The sequence below is a fragment of the Panthera leo genome, chromosome B1 (genome assembly GCF_018350215.1).
Source record: "Panthera leo isolate Ple1 chromosome B1, P.leo_Ple1_pat1.1, whole genome shotgun sequence".
Lineage (NCBI taxonomy): Eukaryota > Metazoa > Chordata > Mammalia > Carnivora > Felidae > Panthera > Panthera leo.
Window position 1 is genome coordinate 59,319,885 of NC_056682.1, and position 25,449 is coordinate 59,345,333.

At 41.8% G+C, this 25,449-nt stretch overlaps 1 protein-coding gene across 3 annotated transcripts in view; it reads left to right on the forward strand.

The window, feature by feature from the left end:
* SH3RF1 (SH3 domain containing ring finger 1) overlaps positions 1-8,122 on the forward strand; it is a 179,807-nt gene extending 171,685 nt beyond the window's left edge. For all 3 annotated transcript variants that reach the window (XM_042935114.1, XM_042935113.1, XM_042935115.1), the window contains exon 12: positions 6,271-8,122. In XM_042935114.1, the coding sequence (XP_042791048.1) occupies positions 6,271-6,439 (169 nt within the window). In that variant the 3' untranslated portion in view covers positions 6,440-8,122. The remainder of the gene's footprint in view (positions 1-6,270) is intronic.
* The last annotated feature ends 17,327 nt before the right edge of the window (positions 8,123-25,449 follow it).

Here is a 25,449-nt window from a genome sequence, read left to right on the forward strand (position 1 = left end):
AAGTAAAAGAATGTGACTAGGGCAGCCCTTCAATGGGAAGAAGCATTCACGTGATATAAGGACTTAAGCAATCTCACAGTAAGAAGGGATGAACCTTGAGGTGTGTTGACGGCTGTGGTGTCAGCTGAGACAATTCTCTGAGGAACAAAAGGATTCTTTTGTGTTTGTTAGAGGCTGAGGAAAACAAGCAAGAAATACTACATCCTGGAGGCAGAACATGTATAATTGATGACAGCAGAAATAACAGAACAGATATTTTTGACTCTATTTTAGATAATGGAGAAAAAATAATTAGGAAATTGCAAAGAGGAAGTAGGAATATTTCAGAAGGAATGGCAGTAAAAGAAAGTATATGTGACAGGCTTTTCTTTTTTTTTCTACTAAAACAGCATAGACAGATAAGGGCTTAAAGAGACACAGCACATCATCTCTGTGTATTTTGAAGTTTAGGAATTAAACTGATAACCACATACCTATAAGCCCATCTCTTAAATTGGAAAAGAACCTGTGATCTTTGATCAGGGATTAAGCTAGAACACTTGGAGACACACAAATTTGATAGAGATAGATTTACAGAAAGTCAGTCGGGTTTCACCAGCATGATTAATTTGAGTCAGTGACAATGAACCCACCGGGTGAAGCAATGGACATAATTTACTTGGACTTCAAGCAAAGCTACAAAGTGAGCTAGTATGGTTTTGCCAGTGAAATACTTAATTGGATATTAGATTGCTGTAGCAACTGGCAGAAAGCAGTGAAGGTTACTTACCCAGACTAGGGTGACGGATAGAGTGCCTCCCAGAGCCACAGGGGGTCCAATTTGGGCTGATACCAAGAGAGATTAGAAACAAACAAACAAAAAATGTATGAATTGCAGAGAATGCATGAGAGGCCAGAAAAATAAAGGAAATAGAAAATCTATACAAATGAAAGATTGCAAGTGCTCATTTAGGTGGAAGCTGGAACACCATAGCCTGAGGTTGGAAGATGGGCAGTGGGATGTGGACGGGGCTTCTTTGTATAGCAAGCCTGTTTCTTCAATTCTGGTGACTGTCACAGACAGTGAGAGTCACAAAGCTGCCAACAGGCAGAGACCCATTCGTGGCCAAGTCTGTGAGCCCTGCTATACACCTCACACTGTCCCCCGGGTCTCTGTTCAAAGGGATACTTTTACAACAGCCAAGTGACCGCTCAGCTTTCCATGTTTTTTCATTTTTCTTTTTATTTTCCCCTACTCTTTCCATTATTTTTTATTCACTCATTTATTCATTTATTTTTTTTAATGTTTATTTATTTTTGACAGAGAGAAAGAGCATGAGCGGGGGAGGGGCAGAGAGAGAGGGAGACACAGAATCTGAAGCAGGCTCCAGGCTCTGAGCTGTCAGCACAGAGCCTGATGTGGGGCTCGAACTCACAGACCGTGAGATCATGACCTGAGCTGAAGTCCGACGCTCAACTGACTGAGCCACCCAGGCGCCCCTATTCATTTATTTTTAAATTGTGGTAAAATATACATAAAGTTTACCATTTTTTAAGGTAAAATTCAGTGACATTAAGTACATTCACATTGTTGAATAACCATCACCACTGTGCATTTGCAAAAGTTTTGCGTTATTCCAAACTGAAACTCAGTGCCTGTTAAACAGTAAGTCCCCATTCCCTCTACTGGCAACACATGACAACCGCCACTCTACTTTTCTGTCTCGGTAGGTTTGACTCTTCTGGGTGCCTCGTACTTGGAATTGTATGATATTTGTCCTATTGTGTGTGGCTTATTTCACTTAGCATGATGTTCTCAAGGCCCATCCGTGTTGTAGCATTTGTCAAATTACATTTCCTTTTAAGGAGCTTTGCATCTTTTTAAAAATAGTTTTCTATACATTGTGCCTTTTCTTTTGTCATTCAGCACACTTACTCAGAATTACCATGGAAAAAAAAAAGAATTATCACGAATTATGCTAAGTGGTATGAGGCACGTAAAGTGAATTTACCATCTTCTCCCCCTCAAGCAGCGTATGGTCTGGGAAGATGAATGAGACAGAGATGCAGATGGTAACAGTGCAGTGTAAACTGTGCTAAGTGCCGTAAGAAATGTACATGAGGCCTCTGGGACCTGAGCAAGCATGAAATTACTTCCAGCCACGGGCTAGACAAGATTTTGCAGGGGCAAACTAGAGCCAGGCTGTGGGAGGCTGATCAGGTGTGGATGGGCAGAGGCGTCATCACGGGGAGTTCCCAGTGGAAGAAACCACAGGAACCAAGGAACGGAGACGTAGAAGCCATATCTGGAGGGCACATTCAGGTGTAGAGGCATATTTGGCACATTCGTGGAGATAATAGCAGCAATAGGTAGAGAGATGAAGGTCAAATCATTGAGGGCTTTATATGCCAGGCTAAGGATTAACCTTCCTCACAGGCGTTGGAAGCCAGTTATGATTTTTGAGGGATAGATAACTACAAGCAGAGTTGCCAGTTAAGAAAATGGGTCTGTTGGATCTGCGTAGAATGGAATGGAGGCAGGAAGAAATACAGGCAGGGAGGGCAGGTAGATTATTTGACCGGGTGAACATCATGAGTTTGTTCACCAGGATGGCGGCAGTGACGATGAAGAGGAGTAGATGGGGTGCAGATTTTGAAAGTGGGATTATTAGCAGGTCCCATGGATGTCACGGGAGAGGGGTCTTTGATTCCTGAGGTTCAGAATTTCCCAAAAGCCCTACTCAGATAAGCATAATCCAAGCGAGGCGGAGGGTGGAGGAACAGATGTGAAGGGCTTCTGCAGCTGTGCCTTATATGTGTCTGTTGGTCTGTAAACATTCTACTTTCCATGCCTGACATAGTTGGCCATTTGTGCCCAGAATCTGGCCTTAGGAGTCTATGTTAGAAATCTGTGTGCAAACTACAAGGCTCGAGGCCAGGATCCGAGCTGGAAGATTTCTAAGTAGAGTCTGTTACCGCGGCACCTGGTAGCCTTCACACATCAGGGCTGTGTCACACTTTCCATTATGCACAGGGTTTCTCATTCCGCCCCCCAGAGGTTTATAACTTCGCAATGAAAATTTGCTCCCACTGGGAACTTGGCAGGAAGATTATGTTCTTAGCCCAGCAGCAGTTGTAGTTCAAAAAATTTTTTGACGAAATTGGTTTAGTGCATTTTATAAAATGCAAATATTAATCTAATTCACTTCAAGTTTTTCAAGAACTATTTTTGTTCCATTTCACCTTTAAGGCATCTCCCAGAGAACCGATGGGGAATACATTTCATGAGAGATCTACTCTGAATATGATTTGAGTCACCTGTATGCCTTTTTCCAGAATTACAAAGCTTTGCTCAAATTTTAACTTCCCCCAAACGGCAACTTATTACATTGCTTTCCACATGGATTTTTAACATGTTTGCATCAGACTTGAGAAATCTTTTCATCTGAAACCCTTCTTCAGATAAGTCTATAATGAAATTATTTGTCCTGCTTTTAAAGATATCAGATAAGAGATTCCAAAACCTAACTTTATCATTCTGAAGTGTCATGTCTCATTATCAGGCAGTTCTTTAGACTGTGGCCTGAGTCTGTTTCCTGGATACAGGTGACCAGTGACTTCCTGGTCCATTCTTCACCTCCTTGAAGCACAGACCCCCGCCTGCTATTGCCTGAGCCACGTGATCGCAATGGGAGCTTGCATTTTGGGTGTAAACTATGTAACAGAAACCACTTAAGAGCATCACATTCATAATCTTACTCCATTACATGGTAATACCTGTTTAAGTTACTACAACCTTTTCCTACAGATGAGGAAACTGAGGCTGAGAGAGCAGAGATAATTAGCCCAAAGTTAAACTGCTCTAAATGACCTTTAAGTCTATGTCAGCCCCTAGACCCAAGCTTAGTGCACAGCACCTGTGTGGGCAGGGCTGTGCTTCCTCCCTCAGTTCATGCTTGATTGAACCCCGAACCTGATGGGTTCAGTGGGTTGAACATGTTAACTCATGTTTGAATTAAATGAACGTTTCTTAGAAATAATAAGTCACCAAAGTGGCCCAGTCAGTTAAGCATCTGACGTTGGCTCAGGTCATGATCTCATGGTTCATGAGTTCAAGTCCCGCTTCGGGTGAGCGTTGCTTCTCTCTCTCTCCTCTCTCTCTCTCCCTCTCTTTCTCTCCTTCTCTTTCTCTCCTTTCTCTCTCTGCCCCTCACTCATTCACTTGGGCCATCTCTCTCTCTCTCAAAAACAAACAAGAAAGGAAGGAAGGAAGGAAGGAAGGAAGGAAGGAAAGAAGGAAGGAAGAAAGAAAAATAATGAATTAGCCTCTATGTTATACTTTGTTTCAGACCTTGGAGGATAATTTGGTTCATGTGCCCAGAGTAGCTCAGGAATTGTTTGGGGAAGCCATTTGACTTTTGCAGAGATGCCTTTTTTTATAGAGTAATAGTCTGGGGCTCTTGCTGGGGTCCTTCTTAATGAGAGTGGATTCTAGTTTTTATGAGAGGAGATTGATGAAGCTAGCAATCTTCTGAAAGGGCTAGTCTCTGATGGGTTTCATAGTTTAGGGACAGTTCTATAGAATTTGTTATGACTATCATTATTTAAGCCATACCATTCTTTACTTACAGTCAAGAGTGGGTCTTGTGAGGCTCTGAACTTATTTTCTGACTTTAAGAACCAAACAAAAGTAGAAACTTAAAATCACCTTTATGATTGAATACTGCATAACAGCAAATGGAGAAAAATATATGTTCACATTTTTTAGTTATCTGTTGCTATGTAACAAATTACCTCCAAAATTGAGTGGCCTAAAACAACAATAAACATTTATTTCCCCACAGCTTCTGTGGGCTGGGAACTTGGGAGTGGCTTTTCTGGGTGGTTCTGGCTTGGGATATTTCCTGAGGTTGCAATCCAGATATCAGCCTCAGCTGTAGTCCTATAAAGGCTTGACCAGGGCTAGAGGAGTCCCTTCCAAGGTGGCTTCCTGACATCACTGTTGGCTAGTTAGTTGGGTTTTTAGAAAGAAACTTTGGCTACTCACCATGTTCTCCTCTCTATAGGGATGCTGAGTTTTCTCACAATGCGGCAGCTCATTTTCTTCAGAGATTCAAGAGAAACTAATGTAGAAGCTACAAGGCCTTTTATGACCTAGACTCAGAAATCACAGTTACTTTCACAGTATTTTATTGGTCACACAGATCATCCCCATGCATTGTGGGGGAAGACTACACAAGAGTATGAATACCAGGAGGCAAGGGTCACTGGGGTCATCTTGGAGGTTGACTACCACATACCACCCCCACCCCCCCCTTCCTCTGCCTTGGTTGGAAAAAGCAAGAGAGGAGTAAAGGAGTGAAGTAACGCTGGAAAAAATAAAAGAATATGGGGCACAAAACCTCCATCTGGCTTTCATGGCAGCTAATCATAATTTTGCACAAGGAGACTAAGGAGAAAGGAAGAAGGAAGATAATATTAAACCAACAAGGCTTCTTGGGGTTTTAACTGATAATTATCCCTTTTCCCACTAATATCTGAGTTGAGAACCAATAAAGAAACAGACAAAGTTGTCAGACAAATGGGTATCAGCCTCGTTACTGGTGGTGTTGGATTGAATTTGTGGTCATTGTCCTTCCCTCCTTGTCTAGACCTTAGGACAGCCTGCCTGAAGGAGAATTTGGGTATGTAAGGCAGATGAACTGCCTTAGAATTGCTGCCTCATCCATGTCAAACCCCAAAGTAGGGGACACAGAGAGATGGACTTCCAGACTCACTTCTAGAAGGCAGGCCTGACCCCCTTGGCCCTTGACCATTCCGTACTTACAAGCAGAAGCAGAGCAGAAGCCACTCAGCCTAGAGGCAGGGAGTTCAGAGAGGACTGAATCCATCTACTCAACCACTTCTCCTAATCTCACCAATCAAATGAATTCATTCCTTTCTTCTTGGAGAAGAGGGAAGGACAGGGCATTTCCTCCTAGGAAACGGAATAAAATTTTCTGTATGGACAAGATCCAAACAATGGAAAGGGACAAGAATAGCTTTTGCTGTACAGGTCACTCAGATAAACCAGTCTCATCGATAATGGACTGTTATACACATGTCAACTCTATTAAAATCAAGTCTCTACGAAGCAGAGAGTCGTTGTATTTTGAGTTGTTTTACAGATGTTATAAACTTCTGTTATTTTCTATTCTGTTTATGTTTAATGCTCTGTAGACCAATAGTGTACATTTTTTTTTTTTTCACTACTTTGAGTGGCTTTAACTAAAATATATCTCTCTTTTCTAGGCACAGGGTGGTAGTTTCCTATCCTCCTCAGAGTGAGGCAGAACTTGAACTTAAAGAAGGAGATATCGTGTTTGTCCATAAAAAGCGAGAAGATGGCTGGTTCAAAGGCACGTTACAACGTAATGGGAAAACTGGCCTTTTCCCAGGAAGCTTTGTGGAAAACATCTGAGGAGACTAACATTGAGAAGGCTGAAGTCACATCACACAACAAAATAGCACAAAGCAATTTAATGGAAAGAGCACATTTTGGACTTCCAGATGGTCAGGAGATGAGCAGAGGATGGGTGTGTGACCCCAGTGCCCTCAGCACAGTTAGGCCAGCTAACAGTGTGAAGAAGGCGTGTGTGTGGGTCTTATCATTCTGGGTTCTGATGTGTAAGGTGTGCCTTGTACTGTCTGATTTGCTATACAGAGAAACCTTTTTAAAAAGATATATAGCTAAAATGGACAATTGTTTACAAGGCTTAACTAATTTATTTCCTTTTTTACACTTGAATTTTTCTTGTAATAGATAAATTCTTTGGATTATGATTTTAAGAAATTATTAATTTATGAAATAATAGCTGAGGAGAAGCTGGATTATCTCCTGTTGAAAGCAAGAGATTTTTTTTTTTTTTTTCGACATAGAATGAATCCCCCTTTCTCCCCTCACCGGTGTTACTTTTTACTTCTTTAAGACAGAAATGCCAGTTCTCTAATTTGGTTTTCTTCTTTAGGAAACTAAAACCTATAACTGAGTCAATATCAATAAAGGCCTGGGGTAGGCAGACAGAAACAAGAGAAGAGAAGTTAGTGATTCCCTGTCTTTCTGGTTTGGTCAGGAATCACCCTTAAGACCTAGTCTTCAGTATAATTTTATGGGTTTTTAATTTCCCTAGAATGAAGCCAGTGAAGTGATAAGAATAAAGCACAACCTCAAACAAAAATGTATTCGGAAATGTATTTAGTTTTATAACAGAAGCAGCTGATTCATTGGTTGGAAATTGGGAAAATTGAAGTTGTACTCCTGTCTGAGAATGGCTATGAAATGTAATCGCCCATTTTACCCCAAGTGATCTGCATGCCCAGGACACAATAAAACGTTTGTGAGATTGTGGTGGTAAGTGGTGCACTCGTGCTAAAGTCAAAGGCTATAAGAAACACTGTGAAAAGTTTACATTCATCCCTTGTGATTCTTTTCCCACCATCCTGCATGTGTTACTGGATTCCCACAGTAATAGGGACTGTGCATGGTGTGTATATTTCATTGCAATTTCCTGTTGAGGTTGGTTTGCGCTCAGAAGTGACCAATGCAGGAGGTGTAAAATAAACAGTATTCTTTTTGCTCCTGACCGAGGTCTCTGAGCGTACTCGCTCCCTCCCTGGCTAAGGAATCCATCAGCCATTAGACAAGTCATTAATGAAAATGTTCCTTTATGTCCTCCCAGCTGACGGATGTAAAGGATGAGCCAGGAGACTGCTCCTGTGACTGTTCTCTTGCAGCTCTGGGAGGCTTTTCACGAGTGAAAGTGCCCACACCTTACAATGGCGGCAGGATCCAGCTGAGCCCGTCTTTTTATATCTATTCTTTGATGTCATTGGCCTCTTCCCGTTACATTCCGGCACCAAGCGGTCATGGGTCTGGGTAGTCCTAAAATCAAAAGGAGGGAAGACATCCTGGTAGTGAATGAAATTGTTGCTACAGTTTTTTTGTGAAAAACAAATAAAAAACCCTTTTTCATTTTTTACTTTTAAGAATTACAACTGGGAAATAGAAACATGAACTGAAAAGTCTTCTTGCGATAGCAAGAGGTTTCATGGTCTTAAAAAGATATATCATGTGGTCGAAAATGAAATCATTCCTAAATTAACCTTTTTATATATATATATATATAAAAAACACTGTACATTATGTTCCTGTGTGTTGAATTTTTAAAAAAATACTTTACTTGGATATTCATGTAATATATAAAGGTTTGGTGAAATGAATTTTAGTTAGAAAAAAAGCTGACATCAGCTTTCATCTGTGTAAGTTGACACCAATGTGTCATAATATTCTTTATTTTGGGAAATTAGTGTATTTTATAAAAATTTTAAAAAGTAAAAAGACTACTACAGCTTAAGATAATTTTTTACCTGTCTTTTCTCCATATTTTAAGCTATGTGATTGAAGTACCTCTGTTAATAGTTTCCTGGTATGAAGTTGGTTAAAATTTCATCTGTTAATAGATCACTTAGATAATATAATGTATGGGTTTTCTATTGGTTTTTTGGAGACAGTAGGTGGAGATTTTGTAACAAGGGCTTGTTACACAGCGATATGGTAATGATAAAATTACAATTTATCATTCCGCTTCGTGTTAATAATTTGAAGACTGGAGAAAAGGTTCAAGATTAAAATTTGATGGTCAACCGTTACATGTCACTTGTGTTAATTCTTAAAATTTTTCTTTTTCCCCCCTTTTTTTAACCTGAGACACATTGATATAATTTCATTTCATAAAAATTATTTCCATGTACCTCAAACAGAAGATGTCTACAATAATCAGTTCAGTGGTTATGAAGCATTTTACCTCTCCAACTAGCAAACATTGTTTGGTTAGTTCCCCAAGAAGTTTAAAGTCTTCTTAAAACAGCTTGTTGAGGGACGCCTGGATGGTGGTCTGTTAAGCGTCTTGATTTCGGCTCAGGTCATGATCTTACAGTTGTCAGTTGTGAGGTCCAGACCTACATCAGGCTCTGTGTTGACAGTGCAGAGCCTCCTTGAGAGTCTCTCTCTTTCTCTCTCTATCTCTGCCCCTTTCCTGCTCACACACACTCTCTCTCAAAATAAATAAATAAACATTAAAAAACAAAGTAGCTTGTGGAGATTTACCAGGGACTATATAATCTGCCCCCTTCTCCCCCTTCATGGTACTAAAATCTCTGGTGACTGCTAGAAGATATATCTTAGCCATAGAAAGAGGTACTAGACCTATAACCAACTATATGATAACCAATAGGTCTCAGCAGAGCTTGGGAACATCATCTTTAGACTTCATGACTTTAATGGAATGCCAGCAAGTTGTAAGTTTAAAGAGACTGTGTTGGTCATGTTAAAAAATATTTTCCTAACCTAACTTAGTTATTATCAAATTACTTAACAGAATTAAAATCAGGAATTCCAGTTTGTATCATAGCTTTGCTAAAACTACCTTTGTAACCACCTGAGCAAGTCAATTTTTACTTAGTGTCCTCCTGTGACTGCCCTCTCTGCCACATTGAGTGAAGGCGAGGAGGAAAGGAGACTATGCCACTGTTTTGAAAAGTGCTATTGTAATATACGGCAGCATTTTCATCTCCGGTTTCAAATATTTCATCTCATTCTCTTGGAGTACATGCATATAATGCCTTTACTGTGTCTAATTAGATTTAGAAGGAGCAAATTAAGGTGATGTTTCCAGCTGTTAGGCATTTAACTTTCTGTTCCTGATGAGAATAGGACAATTTTCATACCTGTAGAAGTTCAGAATATTTCAATCCAGAGCTCTAAGCAACATTAGAATTCAAGTTTGGAAAATGCTTTTAATAGATGTTAGGCTAAGTGAATTTTAGAAAATTAACTAGGATCGGGATGCCTGGATGCCACAGTCGGTTAAGCATCTGACTCCTGATCTCAGCCCAGGTCATGATCTCATAGTTCATGAGTTCAAGCCCCACATCAAGCTCTGTGCTGATGGCATAGAGCTTGCTTGGGATTTTGTCTCTCCTTCTCTCTGCCCCTGACCTGCTTGTCCTCTCTCTCTCTCTCTCTCTCTCTCTCCCTCCCTAACATGAATAAATAAAGTTACCTGAAACCAATTAAATTATGCCCTTATCAAGGTAGCATCCTATTGAAACTATTCCTTTCCAAAAAAAAAGAATTTGCCAAGCTACCACAGTAATGGAGAGAATATTTACAAAAGAGATTGGCTAATGTCAAGGCTTAGAAGGCCTTGCCCTTCACTAACTCCTGTGAACTGCAGGCTATAATGGGATATGCTCCAGTGTATATGGATGTTTCTAATGGGACTTTGCTCTATTCCCGGGAGTAATTATGATCAGAGACAGTAAGCTGTTGGAGTGGTAACCAGCCAATGTGAACTGTGACAGTTTTAAAAGACTCTCTCTCTGATTTACAAATGAATGTTTCTTTTATTTCTTTCGTGTTTCCTATTAATAACTTTCTGGCTTGGCTACTTCAATTTCTATTTTGAAAACACCACCTTGGTCTCATTCAGGGCAAATTCTTATTGCATTGCAGTCATCCAGACATTCAGTAATCATGTTGAAGGGACCTGCAATTCACATTAATCTTTGAGCCATCATTCAATACTATTATATGGTAAGACTACTTTAGTGATACTGTTAAGTCTCCAAAGACAACAAAACTATCCCTACCAGTAATCAGCAAGCCAGATGTCACTGCCATTGCTTCCAACTTAAATAAGAAATTTGGTTCCAGAAGGCTTTGACCTTGAGTTGAATCTTTCAAGGTCTGAATCCTTGTAAAAGTACTAGAAAAAAACATCAGAAATTTCAGAGTGAGAAGGCCTTCCTAAATATGACTCAAAAACCAGAAGCCATAAAAAAGAAAACATTGATACATTCAACTACAGAAAAATATCTACACGAAAAAACACCATAACCAAAGTCAAAAGAAAAGAATAGACAAAAAAGGTACTTGTAACTCCTGTAGCAAAGTTTCCTTTATATATAAAAAGCTCCCACAAATCAATAAGAATAAGAACAAAAACCCAAAAGTAAAATTGACCAAGGATTTGTAACAGAGACTGCCAGTTGCCTCCCAATGTTCATTTTTCTTTTTTTTAAGTTTGTTTTTTTTTAAATCTTTATTCATTTTTGAGAGAGAAAGAGCCAGAGCATGAGCAGGGGGAGGGGCAGAGAGAGAGAGGGAGACACAGAATCTGAAGCAGACTCCAGGTTCTGAGCTGTCAGCACAGAGCCCGATGCCGGGCTTGAACCCACAAACTGAGATCATGGCCTGAGCTGAAGTCAGATGCTTAACCTACTGAGCCACCCAGGTGCCCCCCAATGTTCATTTTTCAATTCTTCCTTATTAACTGATATCTGGGCAATGTACTCAATCAAAACCTACATTTCCAGTTTTTCTTGGATGCAGCCATGTGACTAAGTTGTTGAAATATAAGTTCAAGTGTTAAAGGAAACTTCTGATAAGTTCCTAAAAGGGCACACACCCTTTGGCCATTTTGCTTTTCCTTCTTCCAGCCTGTAATGTAGAGTTGAAGGCTGGTACTCTAGCAACTGTTGAACCGTAAGTTTCAACTTTTAAGATAGAAGCCACATTTTATTTTATTTTTAATATAATTTATTGTCAAGGTGGCTAACATACAGTGTATACAGTGTGCTCTTGGTTTTTAGGGTAGATTCCCGTGATTCATCGCTTACATACAATACCCAGTGTGGAAGCCACACTTTAATGTGGTAGAGGAGGAAAAAAAAAAAAGAGGAGCTTGAGACCCTGATACACTTGTGGCCTTCATGCCAGCCTGAACTACCCATCTTCAGAGATAACTTATGTGAGACTAAGTCCCTTGAGTTTAAGCCACTATAAGTGTGATCTCTTACCCTTAACCAACATGACTGATGCCAGTATAAATTAATACTTTGGGGGGGTCTGGCTGGCTTGGTCGATAGAGTATGTGACTTTTTTTTAAGTTTATTTTGAGTGCGGTGCAGAGAGAGGGAGAGAGAGAATCTCAAGCAGGCTCCACAGTCAGCACAGAGCCTGTTGTGGGCTTGAACCCACAAACCATGAGATCATGATCTGAGCCGAAATCAAGAGTTGGACACTTAACTGACTAAGCCACCCGGGCACCCCTATAGTATGTGACTCGATTTCGGGTCCCACACTGGGTATAGAGCTTGCTTTAAAAGTAAATACATAAATTGACAGTTCATCAAAAAAAATTCTAATATATATGAAAGTTCCATTCATTCCTAATGTAGATGTACATTAACAACAGTGAAGTATTTTTCACCTATAAAATTGGAAACTTTAAAAAATTAGAAATCACTGTGTTGGCAAAATGAGGAACACTTAGTATTTTGTTATTGAGAATATAATTTGATAAAATGTGTAGGGAGAGCAATCTAGAAAATATCAAAATTGCAAATACATTTACTCATTCTACTTCTAAGAATTTGTCTTCTGGTATATTTATTTATCAAGTGTAAAATGACAGTACCATATTCATTGCAGTATTATTTACAATAGGAAAATATTGGAAACAACCTAAATGTCCGTCAATAGGAAACTGTTGAATTATAGTAAATTTACTATAATATCAGACTACTACATAACCATGAAAAGAATGGGGAAGTCTTTTATACATGGATATGGGAACATCTCTGAGATATACCATTAAATGAAAAAGATAAGGTAGAGTATGCTACTGTTTAGGAAAAAGTCAGTAGGGGAAAGACTATATATAGTACATCGATAGCTTGTATATATAGCTCTCTAGAAGGATGTATAAGAAACAGAATGTTGGTTGCCTTCACCATTGAAGATGGGACTTATGCTAACTTATAGTAAGTCTCTCAGAAAGATACAAGAAACTGAAACTCCAGTCTTCAATGGAAGCCATATACAGTTGACCCTGAACAACACAGGAGGGAACTGTGCACGTCCACTTATACGCGGATTTTTCTCAATAAATACAGTATAATACTATGAACGTATGTTTCTTCCTTATGATTTTTTTTAATGTTTATTTTTTAGAGAGAGAGAGAGACAGAGTGCAAGTGGGGAGGGGGCAAAGAGAGAGGGAGACAGAATCTGAAGCAAGCTCCAGGCTCTGAGCTGTCAGCACAGAGCTTTACGCAGGGTTCGAGCTCACGAACTATGAGATCTTGACCTGAGCTGTACTGAGCCACTTAACCAACTGAGCCACCCAGGTGCCCCATCTTCCTTGTGATTTTCTTAATGTTTTCTCTAGCTTACTTTATTGTAAGAATGCAATATATAACACATGACATACAAAATATGTGTTAATTACCTACATTATCAGTAAGGCTTCTGGTCAACAAGCTATTTCGTACTTAAGTTTTGGGGATTCAAAATTTTTGACTGCATGGGGCACCGGTGACCTAACCCCTATGTTGGTCAGCGTCAACTGTATTTGGAAAAGAGAATGAAGAAGGGCAGAGACAAACATTAAAAATTTTTTAGGAAAATGAGATCTTTGAAATTAAGTTGGAAAGCAAAAGGATACCCACTTTAGTGAGAATGATTCATCATGTTACTGCTGAGTTCAAGACCAGACAGAAAACTTCTCTCATTGAGAGAAAGCCATTCCACATTTCCACTCCTGTTCAGAGCACATTGTCTTTAAGAACCCAGGATAGCCCTGAGGTTGATTTTCCACAAAGAACTGACTTTTATTCCTCTGCTGTTATTTTGAGAAAGTGAGAACCAGTGGACTTGTTTTATGGTACAATGGGTCCCATGAAAAAGACCTAACAAAATAAGTTGGATATAAAACTATGTCAATGATTAGATTCCACCGGGGTTTCCGCATGTATTTCCAAGATATAGAACTAGCACACTTGCCGTGGTGCAAAACAAAGGGAAAGTCTCAACAAAAGACAAATGCTATGGTGCAGGCTTCCAGACTTTGATCTCCTCTAAGGATAAGTCTGAAACAAGGCAGGACTTATGCAGGTGGTGGTCTTGGTATGAAAACTGCCACAGGAGTCCTTAGCAGTTCTAGACAGGCATACTACCTACACATAATGGAAATAGATTCAGACATTCAACATGTCGCTCATCATCCAGGTGGTTCAAGATGAGAGAGCAAGAGTAATGATTATCTGCTTGGCAAACTTGAACTCACAGACCTCACCCACTCCTCTTGGATCATGCAGAATCAAGAGGCCTCTAGCCTTAATCCTCTCAGAGGAGCTGCTACCGGCAAGAGGATGAGTAGCAAAAAAAGCCCCACCAAGACCTGCCTCCCAGAGCAGAAGGTGTTTGATCAAGTAAGATGTAAGATTCACAGTCCTTGCTGACACTATAGCTATATAGGTTTTCTCCAGCTCTTTCTGCAGATTTTCAACTTTACCTTTCAAGGAATTCAATTCTTTTTGAAGGTGGAGCCTCTGAAAGACCCATTATTGAAGGAGATCAGTCTGCCACACCCAGCTGGCCATTAAATCACAGGACCTTACAGCTGAAATGTTTCTAATGGCAGCTGTAAAATTACATTTGAATTGTTATTTAAGTGTTTGGCTGTTCTGAATATATATATAATATATAATATATAATATATATATAATATATATTATATATATTATATAATATATATAATAAACTTCATCAGTATATATTTTCTAGATCCACACTGTCTAATGGAACTTATGCTCCAGAAAGTGATGGAAAGTTTTACAGTTTTTTATCTGCACTGTCCAATATGGTAGCCACTAGCCACTTGTGGCTATTGATCCCTTCAAAAGTGGCTACTGTGAGGAATTGAATCTCTAACTTGATTTAATTTTAACTAGTTAAAATTTAAATTTAAGTAGCCACGTGTGGCTAGTGGCTACCATATTAGACAGTGCAGTTTAAGACAATAATTATTTTTTTTTCAACGTTTTTTATTTATTTTTGGGACAGAGAGAGACAGAGCATGAATGGGGGAGGGGCAGAGAGAGGGAGACACAGAATCAGAAACAGGCTCCAGGCTCCGAGCCATCAGCCCAGAGCCTGACGCAGGGCTCGAACTCACGGACCGCGAGATCGTAACCTGGCTGAAGTCGGACGCTTAACCGACTGCGCCACCCAGGCGCCCCATAATTATTTTTAAATGTTCGGACCAAAAACAAAATGTAAAAGCAAACAATGTGGCATTGCTATCCTGTATCCGATTTCTCATTTGGAGGCACCAATTTATAAGTTAAGGATCACAGAACTGGATTCTAACAAAGAAACTTTCCCAAGATACGTGAAAACATCTTAACTTTGGGCAACAGAGACTATTCTTTTAATTTTCAGTAATTTCTGGTGGGGTTTGGGGCTGGTGGGGGTTCAGAGCTGATGGCCAAGATGATAGGGAAAAATCTGTTATAAGATGGCTGACAGGACTGATAGGGAAATTCCAGTCCCCCGACAGAAGACTTCCCTTCCAGGTTCTTCTTCCTACTCTGCTTGCCTCACGGGCCAAATTACTACTAATGCGGAATGCGGAAGTAATACACTATAAATTTTTCCCTCTGCTTACACTCACTCGCTCCATCTCTCGCCCGGGGCTCAGACCTCTGGAGACTGATCTCATCTGAGCCCACCGGTGTGAAACAAGCCTCCTGCCTTCCAAGATCTCCGAGTGCTGCTTGGTTCTTCCGCCTGGTGATCCAGACCAGGTTCCATAACAAAGAAAGAATTCTTGAAGATGTCTTTGGTGCAAAAAGGTGATTTTATTAAAGCACAAGCACAGGACCGCTGGGCAGAAAGAGCTACACTGGAGTTGTGAAGAGTGATTGGTTATAAACTCCGGAGTTGGAGGAGATAAAGTCCTGAGGAGGTTTCTTAAAGGGATTTCCATATGCTAAAGATTTACAGATTACTGGAGGCCTAGCTATTGTCAAGATGAGGTTGTTTTTCCCTCTAGCAAAGCATTAACATTAAGACAGTAGGGAGTTCCTGGACATTATTAGGCTATTGATAAGACTGTCCTTTTCTTGTATTTTACCAAGATATTTGTAAACTGATGGAGACTTTTATCAGTTTAACCATTTATTTTCTGTCCTTTCCTTTGTTTTGGGGCAGCCGGGAGTGTCTGAGGAGTATCACACACATCCCACCTGGGGAGGGGGTTTGCTAGGTAGGGCTTGACCCTCAGCTTGCCTTATGGTCCCTCATCAGTTATTTCCCCCTTTTGCCCCCCAAAAAGTAGACAAAGTAAGAAGTCAAAGAAGAGAATTAGGAGATCCTACTAAAACTCTTTTTTTAATGTTTATTTATTTACTGTGCACACATACACACACACAAACAGGGGAGGGGTAGAAGGAAAGGGAGAGAATCCAAGCAGGTTCTGTGCTGTCAGCACAGAACCTGGCTTGGGCCTCGATCCCACGAACCATGAGATCATGACAGCTGAAATCAAGAGTCAGTTGCTTAACTAACTTAGGCACCCAGGCACCCCCCTACTGAAGCTTTTTGGTGTGGCAGAAAGGACCAGTGCCTTCGATACAAGCAGAGATCCTGTCATCCTTCAAAGGGCAGGCCTCGTCTCCTCTAAGCCTGTCTTGATTTTAACATTCACCTTGATCTTGAGCCCACTAAGGGTCCCCAGAATGAACACATGACTCTCAAAGCTGCTAAGATGATGATCAGATGATCTGCCTACTGGGAACTTAATGAACATTTTCTCAGCGGATTGAGGTTGGGGTTTATAGAGGGGAAAAAAATGGAATTGTAGCCCCTCTAATTAAACATGAAATGACACCTGTGGAACAAAGGCCATGCTTCTTATTCCCCAGGCCCTGGAGCAAGGTCAGTTCAAGTGAAGGCCAGTGCCTTATCTTTCCAATCACATCTAGTTCATTTCTTTTGCCAGAGAAAATTGAAAGCTTAATGGAATTACCTTTTCCCTTTTTTTAAGCACTCGAGGGTGCTACAAGGCATAAAGCAAAAACGTCCTTTTGAGTAAAACCAATTTCCTTATAAATTATATCACAAAAGCACATTCAATAAACTCCCTAAAGGCAGAAACAAAGTCATGAAGACTGAGGCCCCACTGCCAGCTCACTCCTTAATACAAGTTAATTCAGCCATGGCCTGCGGTCTTGATTGGTCTTTTTTCCTTTCTCACAAAGGTTTAGTAAGAGGTTCTGTTAAGAACTGATTCTGGATCGGGAACCTTAGTTCTGGGGGAAGGGGAGATTCTGTGTGTATCTGGACGATACCAGACGCCAGCATCACCATGTCTTGTGGGTCCTATGTGTGAAACAGCTGCTGGCTTTAAATTACTTCATATTGAATGAGGCCACGTTGGTTCTTGAAGCCCTCTGTGTGTCAGCAAGCCCTCTTCCTCAACCAGAAAGCCCAAGAGTTGAAACCTGAAGTACACAAGACTGCTTAACGCATGCTCTAAATACAACATACTGTGTTTATTTCTTCTTGCACTTTCCTGTGGCATTGATAAAGGTGTTTGTAGTGACTAGAACATTCCAACCGCCAGGCCAGAAAAGCCCTCTGATGACAACAGAATGCCGTAAGACCACACCCCACACATCCCCTCCCCTGCCTATGATCACACGCTGAACATATACGGACCCCCACCCATGATCAGACGTTCTCTGCCTGCTTTCCTGCATGTACCCCTCACCCGCAATCTCTCCCTGTAGAACTCTAGGTGTCTATCTTGTGGGCAGAGCCTGTCACCTCCCCTAACTGCTGGCACCTGAGGTAAATTTCTCGCTTTTCTTTTCCAACCCTCCTCTCTTGAGTTATTGGCTTCTCCTGGGACCAATTTATCTGAGTTTGTCCGGCAGGAGTGTTGGCAAACCCAACTGTGCTCTCGATTTGCCTAGCCCTTTGTCCCAAAGGGGATTCCCAGGAGGGAGCAGTCAGCCCCCGCACTGCACCAGGGCTTCCCTTCAATTCCTGAGTTAAGGGCTGTGATAGATCCGTAACATGTGGACAGTAAGTAAAGATGGACATAGAGGGTAATTTAAGAGACATAGTGCTCAAAGGAGGCTCATATATTATATTGGTCCCGTGGTACTCAAGCAGCCAAGTCTTTATACAATAGCCACCTGCAAGGACGCAAGTCTGAGGTAAGGAGTAAGGAATCGTTCCTCTGTTCCTGTCTGCAGAGGAAGAGCTGGGCTCTTGAAGATGTGAGGAAACACGACAAACCGCCTGCTTGCTCTGGCTCCCGCCCCCATGGCAGTAGGGCGGTCCCCCATATAGTGCCACTGCATGTTGTACTGGGTAGCAATTGTGGGATTGCTATGATGTGGTGATGGGTGCAGAAATCAAAGCTGGGCTGGAATGTCACCCTTCACGCTAAACTGTTCTTTTCCTGTGATTTCTTTACCCACTGACACAGATGTGTGGGATTGGCATGTTATCAGTCAGCCCCTGGAAGAAAACTGATGTGGGTGAAGCTTTCAAGAGGGTATCTCAAAAGAAATGCTTCCCATAAGCAAAGCTGTAATAATCTCTCCCACCGTTTAAATTCACCCAGTGGCTCAGGCCTGAAGAAAGCAGACTCAAAACTTTTAAAATCAGAATCTTGCCCTCTGATCCTGAACAATTCTTTATGCCAGAGAATGCATTTATTTTCTTTTCTTAAAAAAAAAAAAATCCTATGGTTTGGATTATTTCTCTCTTACCTCACTGTCTCTGTTTCTCTTCTTGTGTCTCCATCTCTGCCTGTTTATCCCTGTCCCCCCAACCCCTCACTCTCTCTTTAGAGTAGGTGTTGGGTGATGGAGCTTGGTGTCTGGTGTGATGTTCCATATACTTAACTACTCCCCTTAAATTCCCATCTGAAAACCCATTGAGGGTTGTTGTTGTCGTTGCCTTTTCGCTCTCCCTAGTTTTAGTTGTATTAAGTCATTTTCAGGGTACTGGGATATAATAAAAGACAAGACGGCTGAATCAAAAGGGGGAAGAAGACTTCAATGATTCCATCTGGATTCAGATTCTCAAGGAGCTGAAATGTATTTGTTATTTGCCTGAATTTCATACACTTATGCCCCACTATGTTCCAAAACCAATTATATTATTTTTTTGAGTGGGTTCTCACAACCCACCGTGTGTTTAGCTAAAACAATCATTGTGACAGATACAGAAGAAATACTTTTTTTATACTGCAAATGTTTGGAGGTACCTTACAATAACATATACAATAAAAATGGCAAAAAAAAAAATGCAAATAGGTAAAATGTGTGATTAGGGAAAACAAATAGGATAGCAAGAGGAGGGGATAATTAGAAGAAATAGGGGTGCCTGGCTGGCTCAATCAGTGGAGCATGCAACTCCTGATCTCAGGGTTGTGAGTTTGAGTCCCACAGTGGGTGTAGAGATTATTTAAAATAGAAGAAGAGAAAGAAGAAGGAGGAGGAGAAGGGGGGGAGGTGGTGGAGGGGAGGAGGAGGAAGAGAGAGAGGGGAGGGAGGAGGGAGGAGGGAGAAGGGGAGCGGAGGAGGAGAAGAAGAAGAAGAGGAGGAGGAGGAGAGGAAGAAGAAATAAAAGACACTGTCCTTGCCCTTAAGATTACAGTCTGGTGGGGGAGAAAACACAAACTGAAAATTGTAATGAGAAGGCAGTGCATCATTATAATAACTAAGATTACAAATGCAGTATGAGCTCAGAGGAGAGGGAGGCCATAGAAGGCAGGAATAAGGTTTAGATAAAAAGGTGATAGGACCTGGACACTGAAGAGTGGAGAGATTTTGAATAGGTGTCAGGGAAAGCAAAGGACCTACAAGGGAGGAGACCTTCAGCAAAAGGGCTCAGCAGCAGACATCAGGCAGGCATATTTGTAGGGAGATGGAAAACCCATGACTAATACAGAAAATGTGCAGTTTATAGTTAGCTTATGGCCAAATGCTAGCAAGTCATGAAAGCCAAAAAGAAGTATTTACCTTGATGCTGCTAAAGGTTTCCTAATATGGAAGTGACGTGGAAAAAAGATGCGACCCCAACCGTCTGTAAGGTCAGGGTTATGGAGATAAGCGGGGGGGGGGGGGGGGGGGGGGGGGGGGGGGGGGGGGGGGGGGGGGGGGGGGGGGGGGGGGGGGTCAAGGGAGAACATGAGGAGATAGGGAACTATACCTTGAGGGGCAGGGGGCAGAGGGAATGAGGAGAAAAATAAAGCCAGAAGAGACATTTTGGAAAAAAGAGCCAATAGGAATTAATGGCTGAATGAATATAGGAAATGGAGGAGATGAAACAAAAAACACCAAAGATTTATATCACAGTGACTGTGGCAGTGGCCTTTGGAAGGGACTCAGAGGTCGGATAGGAAGAGCATTTCCAGGCAAAAGGGAAAGTTTTATTTGGGGACTGTTGACTTGAAATAACGTCAGGAGTTTAAAACTGTAAATGTCATGTAGGTAGCTGAAGACATGAAATTTCAGTTCACCTGGGGTGACAGTGAGAAAAATATCAATGGGGTGATTTTGAACCCCTTCAAGAAAAAGCAGCATGGGTGATGGATAAGTCCAGGGCCAAAGGCAGCAGTTTGGAAAGGCACATTGCACAGCATTTCTTACTGGTAACACGGTCAGGAAGAGAGGGTCAGGATAAGTCCCACTTCAGAGAAGCCAAGAGAGCAGTTTCCAAAAGCAGAGGTCAACAGTATGTCCCACAGCAGAGAGGAGCAAGAAAGAACTTTGTATTTCCCGATCTCTTCTCATTGTCGCTGACAATCCAACTGAATCCCCAAGTGGGATGTTACATTGGACATTCTGAGAGATTCTGCTCAGAGAACCAACCCAAGGAACTCTTGGCAGAAATCCTGACCCCTTTTCCTCCTCTGCTAAAATACACACACACACACACACACACACATATATGTAGAAAGCTATTGCTCTTCAGGAAGCAAATGCAAAGATCGTGTAGACCCAGTCAGAGCTGAAATAAAATTTTGGTGTTCTCACTATAATGTAATTGTGCAGTAATGTATAAATCCTGCTGGCAGATCATATGGGGATTGACATATAAAAAGGATGTCTTTAAAATCATATAAAAGTCTCATTGAACACAGCATGATATTTGATATATAAATATGGCAGTGTTTTCCTTATATTGGTTTTTCTTGTATAAAATAAGAACAGATCGTTTATGAGAAGTCACATATCCCCCTTGCTAACTGTGCCATTCATGCAATTGTGTGCAGAGAACCCACATGCCTGGTATGAGTAACAACTTTGGCAAGGGCTTGCTGCTGCGAACACTTACAAGCATCTCCATTTGCTATTTGGATTCACATCTTGACTGGTCGTTCCCTTTATGTGATTTTTTTTTTCCCCCATCTCTAATCATTTTCTCTGCTTCTTATATTACACTGCTCACTCTGGGCATATGGCCACGGAGACGGAAGAAACACACATTGTTGTTGATTCTGCAGTGCTTGTAATGTCTGTTAACTCTGCTGGTGATTTCTCAAGAGCGAGAACGTGGGGTGACTTTGAAAAATGTTTCCTTCCTGGTAGGACAAAATGGAGAAGTATCCAGAATTGTTTGTTTCCTCCTTGCAGAAAGGAAACATCATGAAAGCCAGACAACTCTTTGCTGATCCTTCAAGACAGCTAGTCCAGACAGTGGATTCCGGTTCCTCAAGTTGCAAAGCACGTTCCCTTTGCTAATGCTGTGGGACCAAAACTGCCCTCACAGGGCTGGCTTCTGCGTGGCTGGGCAACCTGGCGGAGCTGTCATCTGATACGACTCAAGATTCTCCCCAGTGACCTGGGCTTGTACATACTCTCCTTGTTCCTTCTGTCCAGGTTGGTAGGTTATCACACGTAACCCTGAAATACAAAGGGACCGTCAGGTGTCACAGGGTACCAATCTGCGCTGCGCGGCACTTGCAGAGTGGAGCTGGAAAGCACGGTCTTGTTGCAAACTCGAGCCCTTCCGGGCTCGCCTCGGTTCCTCTGCTTGTAGGTAAATAACTGCCACCTGTCTGTGCAGAAAGCTGCTGAAGAAAGCTATGGTATCGTGATTTATAATAAGAAGTATATATTTGGTTTTCATCCCCTTTTCTGGCACAGACCTCTTGGAATTTCCTACCTGTTGAGAGCAACAAAGGTGTCTCTTGTTATGCTAATGAGGCGACTTTCTAAAGCACCTGAGAATGCTGATCTTCAGAGGAGCCAATAGTGTGCTTAGAGGGCTGCAATTTCACCCCACTCTCCACACCCAGCCTCCTGAGCAACCAGAGGGGCTAGAGGTTGAATCAATCACTAACGAATGAGTTCATCAATCGTGTAATGAAGCTTCTGTAAAAAACCAAAAGAAACGGACAGGGTTAGGAGAGCCTCTGGATTGGTGAACATGCAAATATCTGTGGGGGAGAGTGGTGTGCCTGGAGAGGGCATGGAAGGAAGTTCCACACGACCTGCCCCATACCTTGCCCTATGTATCTCTTCCATCTGGCTGTTCCTGAAAGACGTCCTCTTAATAATCCAGTGATCTGGTAAGTAAAATGTTTCTCTGTGTTCTTTGAGCCTCTCTAGCAAATTAATCAAATATGAGAGTGAGGTCATTAGAACCCTCAATAGGTAGCCAGTCAGAAGCATGGGTAACAGCCCAAGTCTGAAGTCATGGTGGCGATGGGGGCTGCCTGGGGAGGGCGGTCTTGTGGGACAGAGCCTTAACCTGTGGGATCTAACACTATCTCTAGGTAGATAGTGTCAGAATTGAGTTGGATTCTTGGATGCCCTACTGGTGTCTGAGAATTGCTTAGTGTTTTCTAGGAAGAAGCCCCTGCCCCACCTTGGAATTCGGTGCAGGAACCTAGTTTAGAGACCCACCTGGAAACTCTCTTTAGTGATTACTCATTATGAGAATAAGTTAGGGTGCCTGGATGGCTCAGTCGGTTAAGCGTCCAATTTCGGCTCAGGTCACGATCTCATGGCTTGTGGGTTCAAGACTTGCATTGGGCTCTCTGCTGTCAGTGGCTTCCGATCCTCTGTCCCTCTTTCTCTGCTCCTCCCCCACTCATGCATGTGCATGTGCACTCTCTCTCTCAAAAATAAATAAACATTAAAAAAAAAAAAAGAATGCAAGTTAAACAGGGCACCTGCCTGGCTCAGTCAGTAGGGCATGTGACTCTTGATCTCAGGGCTGGGTCATGAGTTGGAGCCCCATGTTGGGTGTATAGGTTACTTACAAAAATAAAACAAAGAATGCAAGTTAAATATTCTCTAGGGAATGCAAGCTGGTGCAGCCACTCTGGAAAACAGTATGGAGGTTCCTCAAAAAACTAAAAATAGAACTACCCTATGACCCAGCAATTGCACTACTAGGTATTTATCCAAGGGATACAAGTGTGCTGTTTCGAAGGGACACGTGCACCCCCATGTTTACAGCAGCACTATCAACAGTAGCCAAAGTATGGAAAGAGCCCAAATACCCATTGATGGATGAATGGATACAGAAGATGTGGTATATATATATATACAATGGAGTATTACTCGGCAATCAAAAAGAATGAAATCTTGCCATTTGCAACTACGTGGATGGAACTGGAGGGTATTATGCTAAGTGAAACTAGTGAGAGAAAGACAAAAATCATATGACCTCACTCATATGAGGACTTTAAGAGACAAAACAGATGAACATAAGGGAAGGGAAATAAAAATAATATAAAAACAGGGAGGGGGACAAAGCATAAGAGACTCAAAAATATGGAGAACAAACAGAAGGTTACTAGAGGGGGTGTGGGAGGGGGATGGGCTAAATGAGTAAAGGACATTAAGGAATCTACTCCTGAAATCATTGTTGCACTATATGTTAACTAATTTGGATGTAAATTAAAAAAATAAAATAAAAGAAAATATTCTTTAAGCATTTCTCCTGTTTCTTGCAGTACTCTTTGAAAGGGGCTAGTTGCTCTGGTATCAGGTTGTCTCCTCTACAATGTGCAGCCTTTTCGTATGTTCGGTAATTTTTTTTCTGTTGTGATTTTGCTTATTCTTAAAGAGGGAAGTCTACATGTATCCAGTAATGGGACTTAAGATGTGTTCTTTTAGAATGGTGTGGATTCAACTGCAAACCTTTGGGAGAAGGGAAATATTTAGATTTATTGTAGTTTTTCTTTGACATCTTACAGATAAGGATGAGAATAGGTGGAGGGTTGTTGGCACCAAAGGCAATATCTTTTGGGCCTGAAGATTTCTTGGAGAAATAACATGACCCATTCTGTCCCCAGAGAGCAAGCGTTGAAGAGCTTCCCATAATGGCAAAGAATTCAGATGTCAGTCTTCCCGAAATGTTCCACCCCCTTCTTTCCTACCCGTCCATGAGTTTCCTAGTAGCTTGGATGTGGAGGTGGGTCCAGATGGACTTGATTCCATGTCAGTAAGTGATTAGGGTGGAGAGGAGTTGATGGCTGAACAGAGCTTGCGTTGGCAATTCATGTCCAGAGCCCAGGACGAATCCCTGAACTGACCCTAGTGGCCGAGGGTGTTTAGTATCTGCTGTAGAAATTAATTCAAGTTTGTACCCCATCTCTTCAGTCTTACTGGCCAAAGGTCTTCAGGTTAAAGATGTTCCACATTACCTTCATCTCAGTGTAGGAGGATCTGAGCCAGGGTCTGGGATTTTCTGTCAACCCCCTTCAATTTCTTACCAGCTCGTGGATATTGGGTGGCAGAGGGTAGTGGTGGACACAGCTAAGCAGTTGGGAAAGGTTGGGTTTACTCAGTAGAGGGGGATGGAGTAGGGATCCAATCTTTTCCTTAATTTTGTGTCCTGTGCCCCTGGTGTTCCATCTGGGCTAGAGCAAAACCCTTTTGTAACTGACTCCTTAGAACTGGGCTTGGTTGTGAGGGACTCTCTCCCTACTAAGCCCAAGCCTAGAGTGTTACAGCCCTTAATGACCAACTCTTTCCTCATTAGCACATTCAGCCCAGGAACATAAACCCATCCCAGGAGGTGGGCTCAGCTTTAGACAACTTCAGAGAACACCCTTGTTGTGCCCTGTATGAATGATGCCTTCTGGAGCTGGGCAAGGCTGCAGTACTGCTGGAAGCCCTTGTTGTGGTGATTTCTAGCTCACCGCTCTGTGGACACAAGATGTTCTTCAGGCATCTGTTCTCTAAGGGATGGGACAGATTTCAACTGAAAACCTCAAAGCACAAAGTGTCTTGTGAGTTTGCCCCTTTCCTACAGCTGATGTGGGTCCTCAACACATTTCTTCTGTCTTGAGGAAGGGTCTCCTCTTTCTCTCTCATCACATAGGGAAAATAACACCAAGTTAACTTCTGGCAGGGCACCATTTTAAAAGGGTACCAACCATACATGTATCTCATGGCCATCTGAAGTTATGCGGGGTGGTGACCTTCTTCAACTACACAGCTGCGCTCATAGGAGCCACAGTTGAGAGGGACCTGGCTTTCTCATCATTCCATCTGTGCTAAATGTAAGTGCCAAGCACTATAGGGAGATGTCTCTGCATGGGA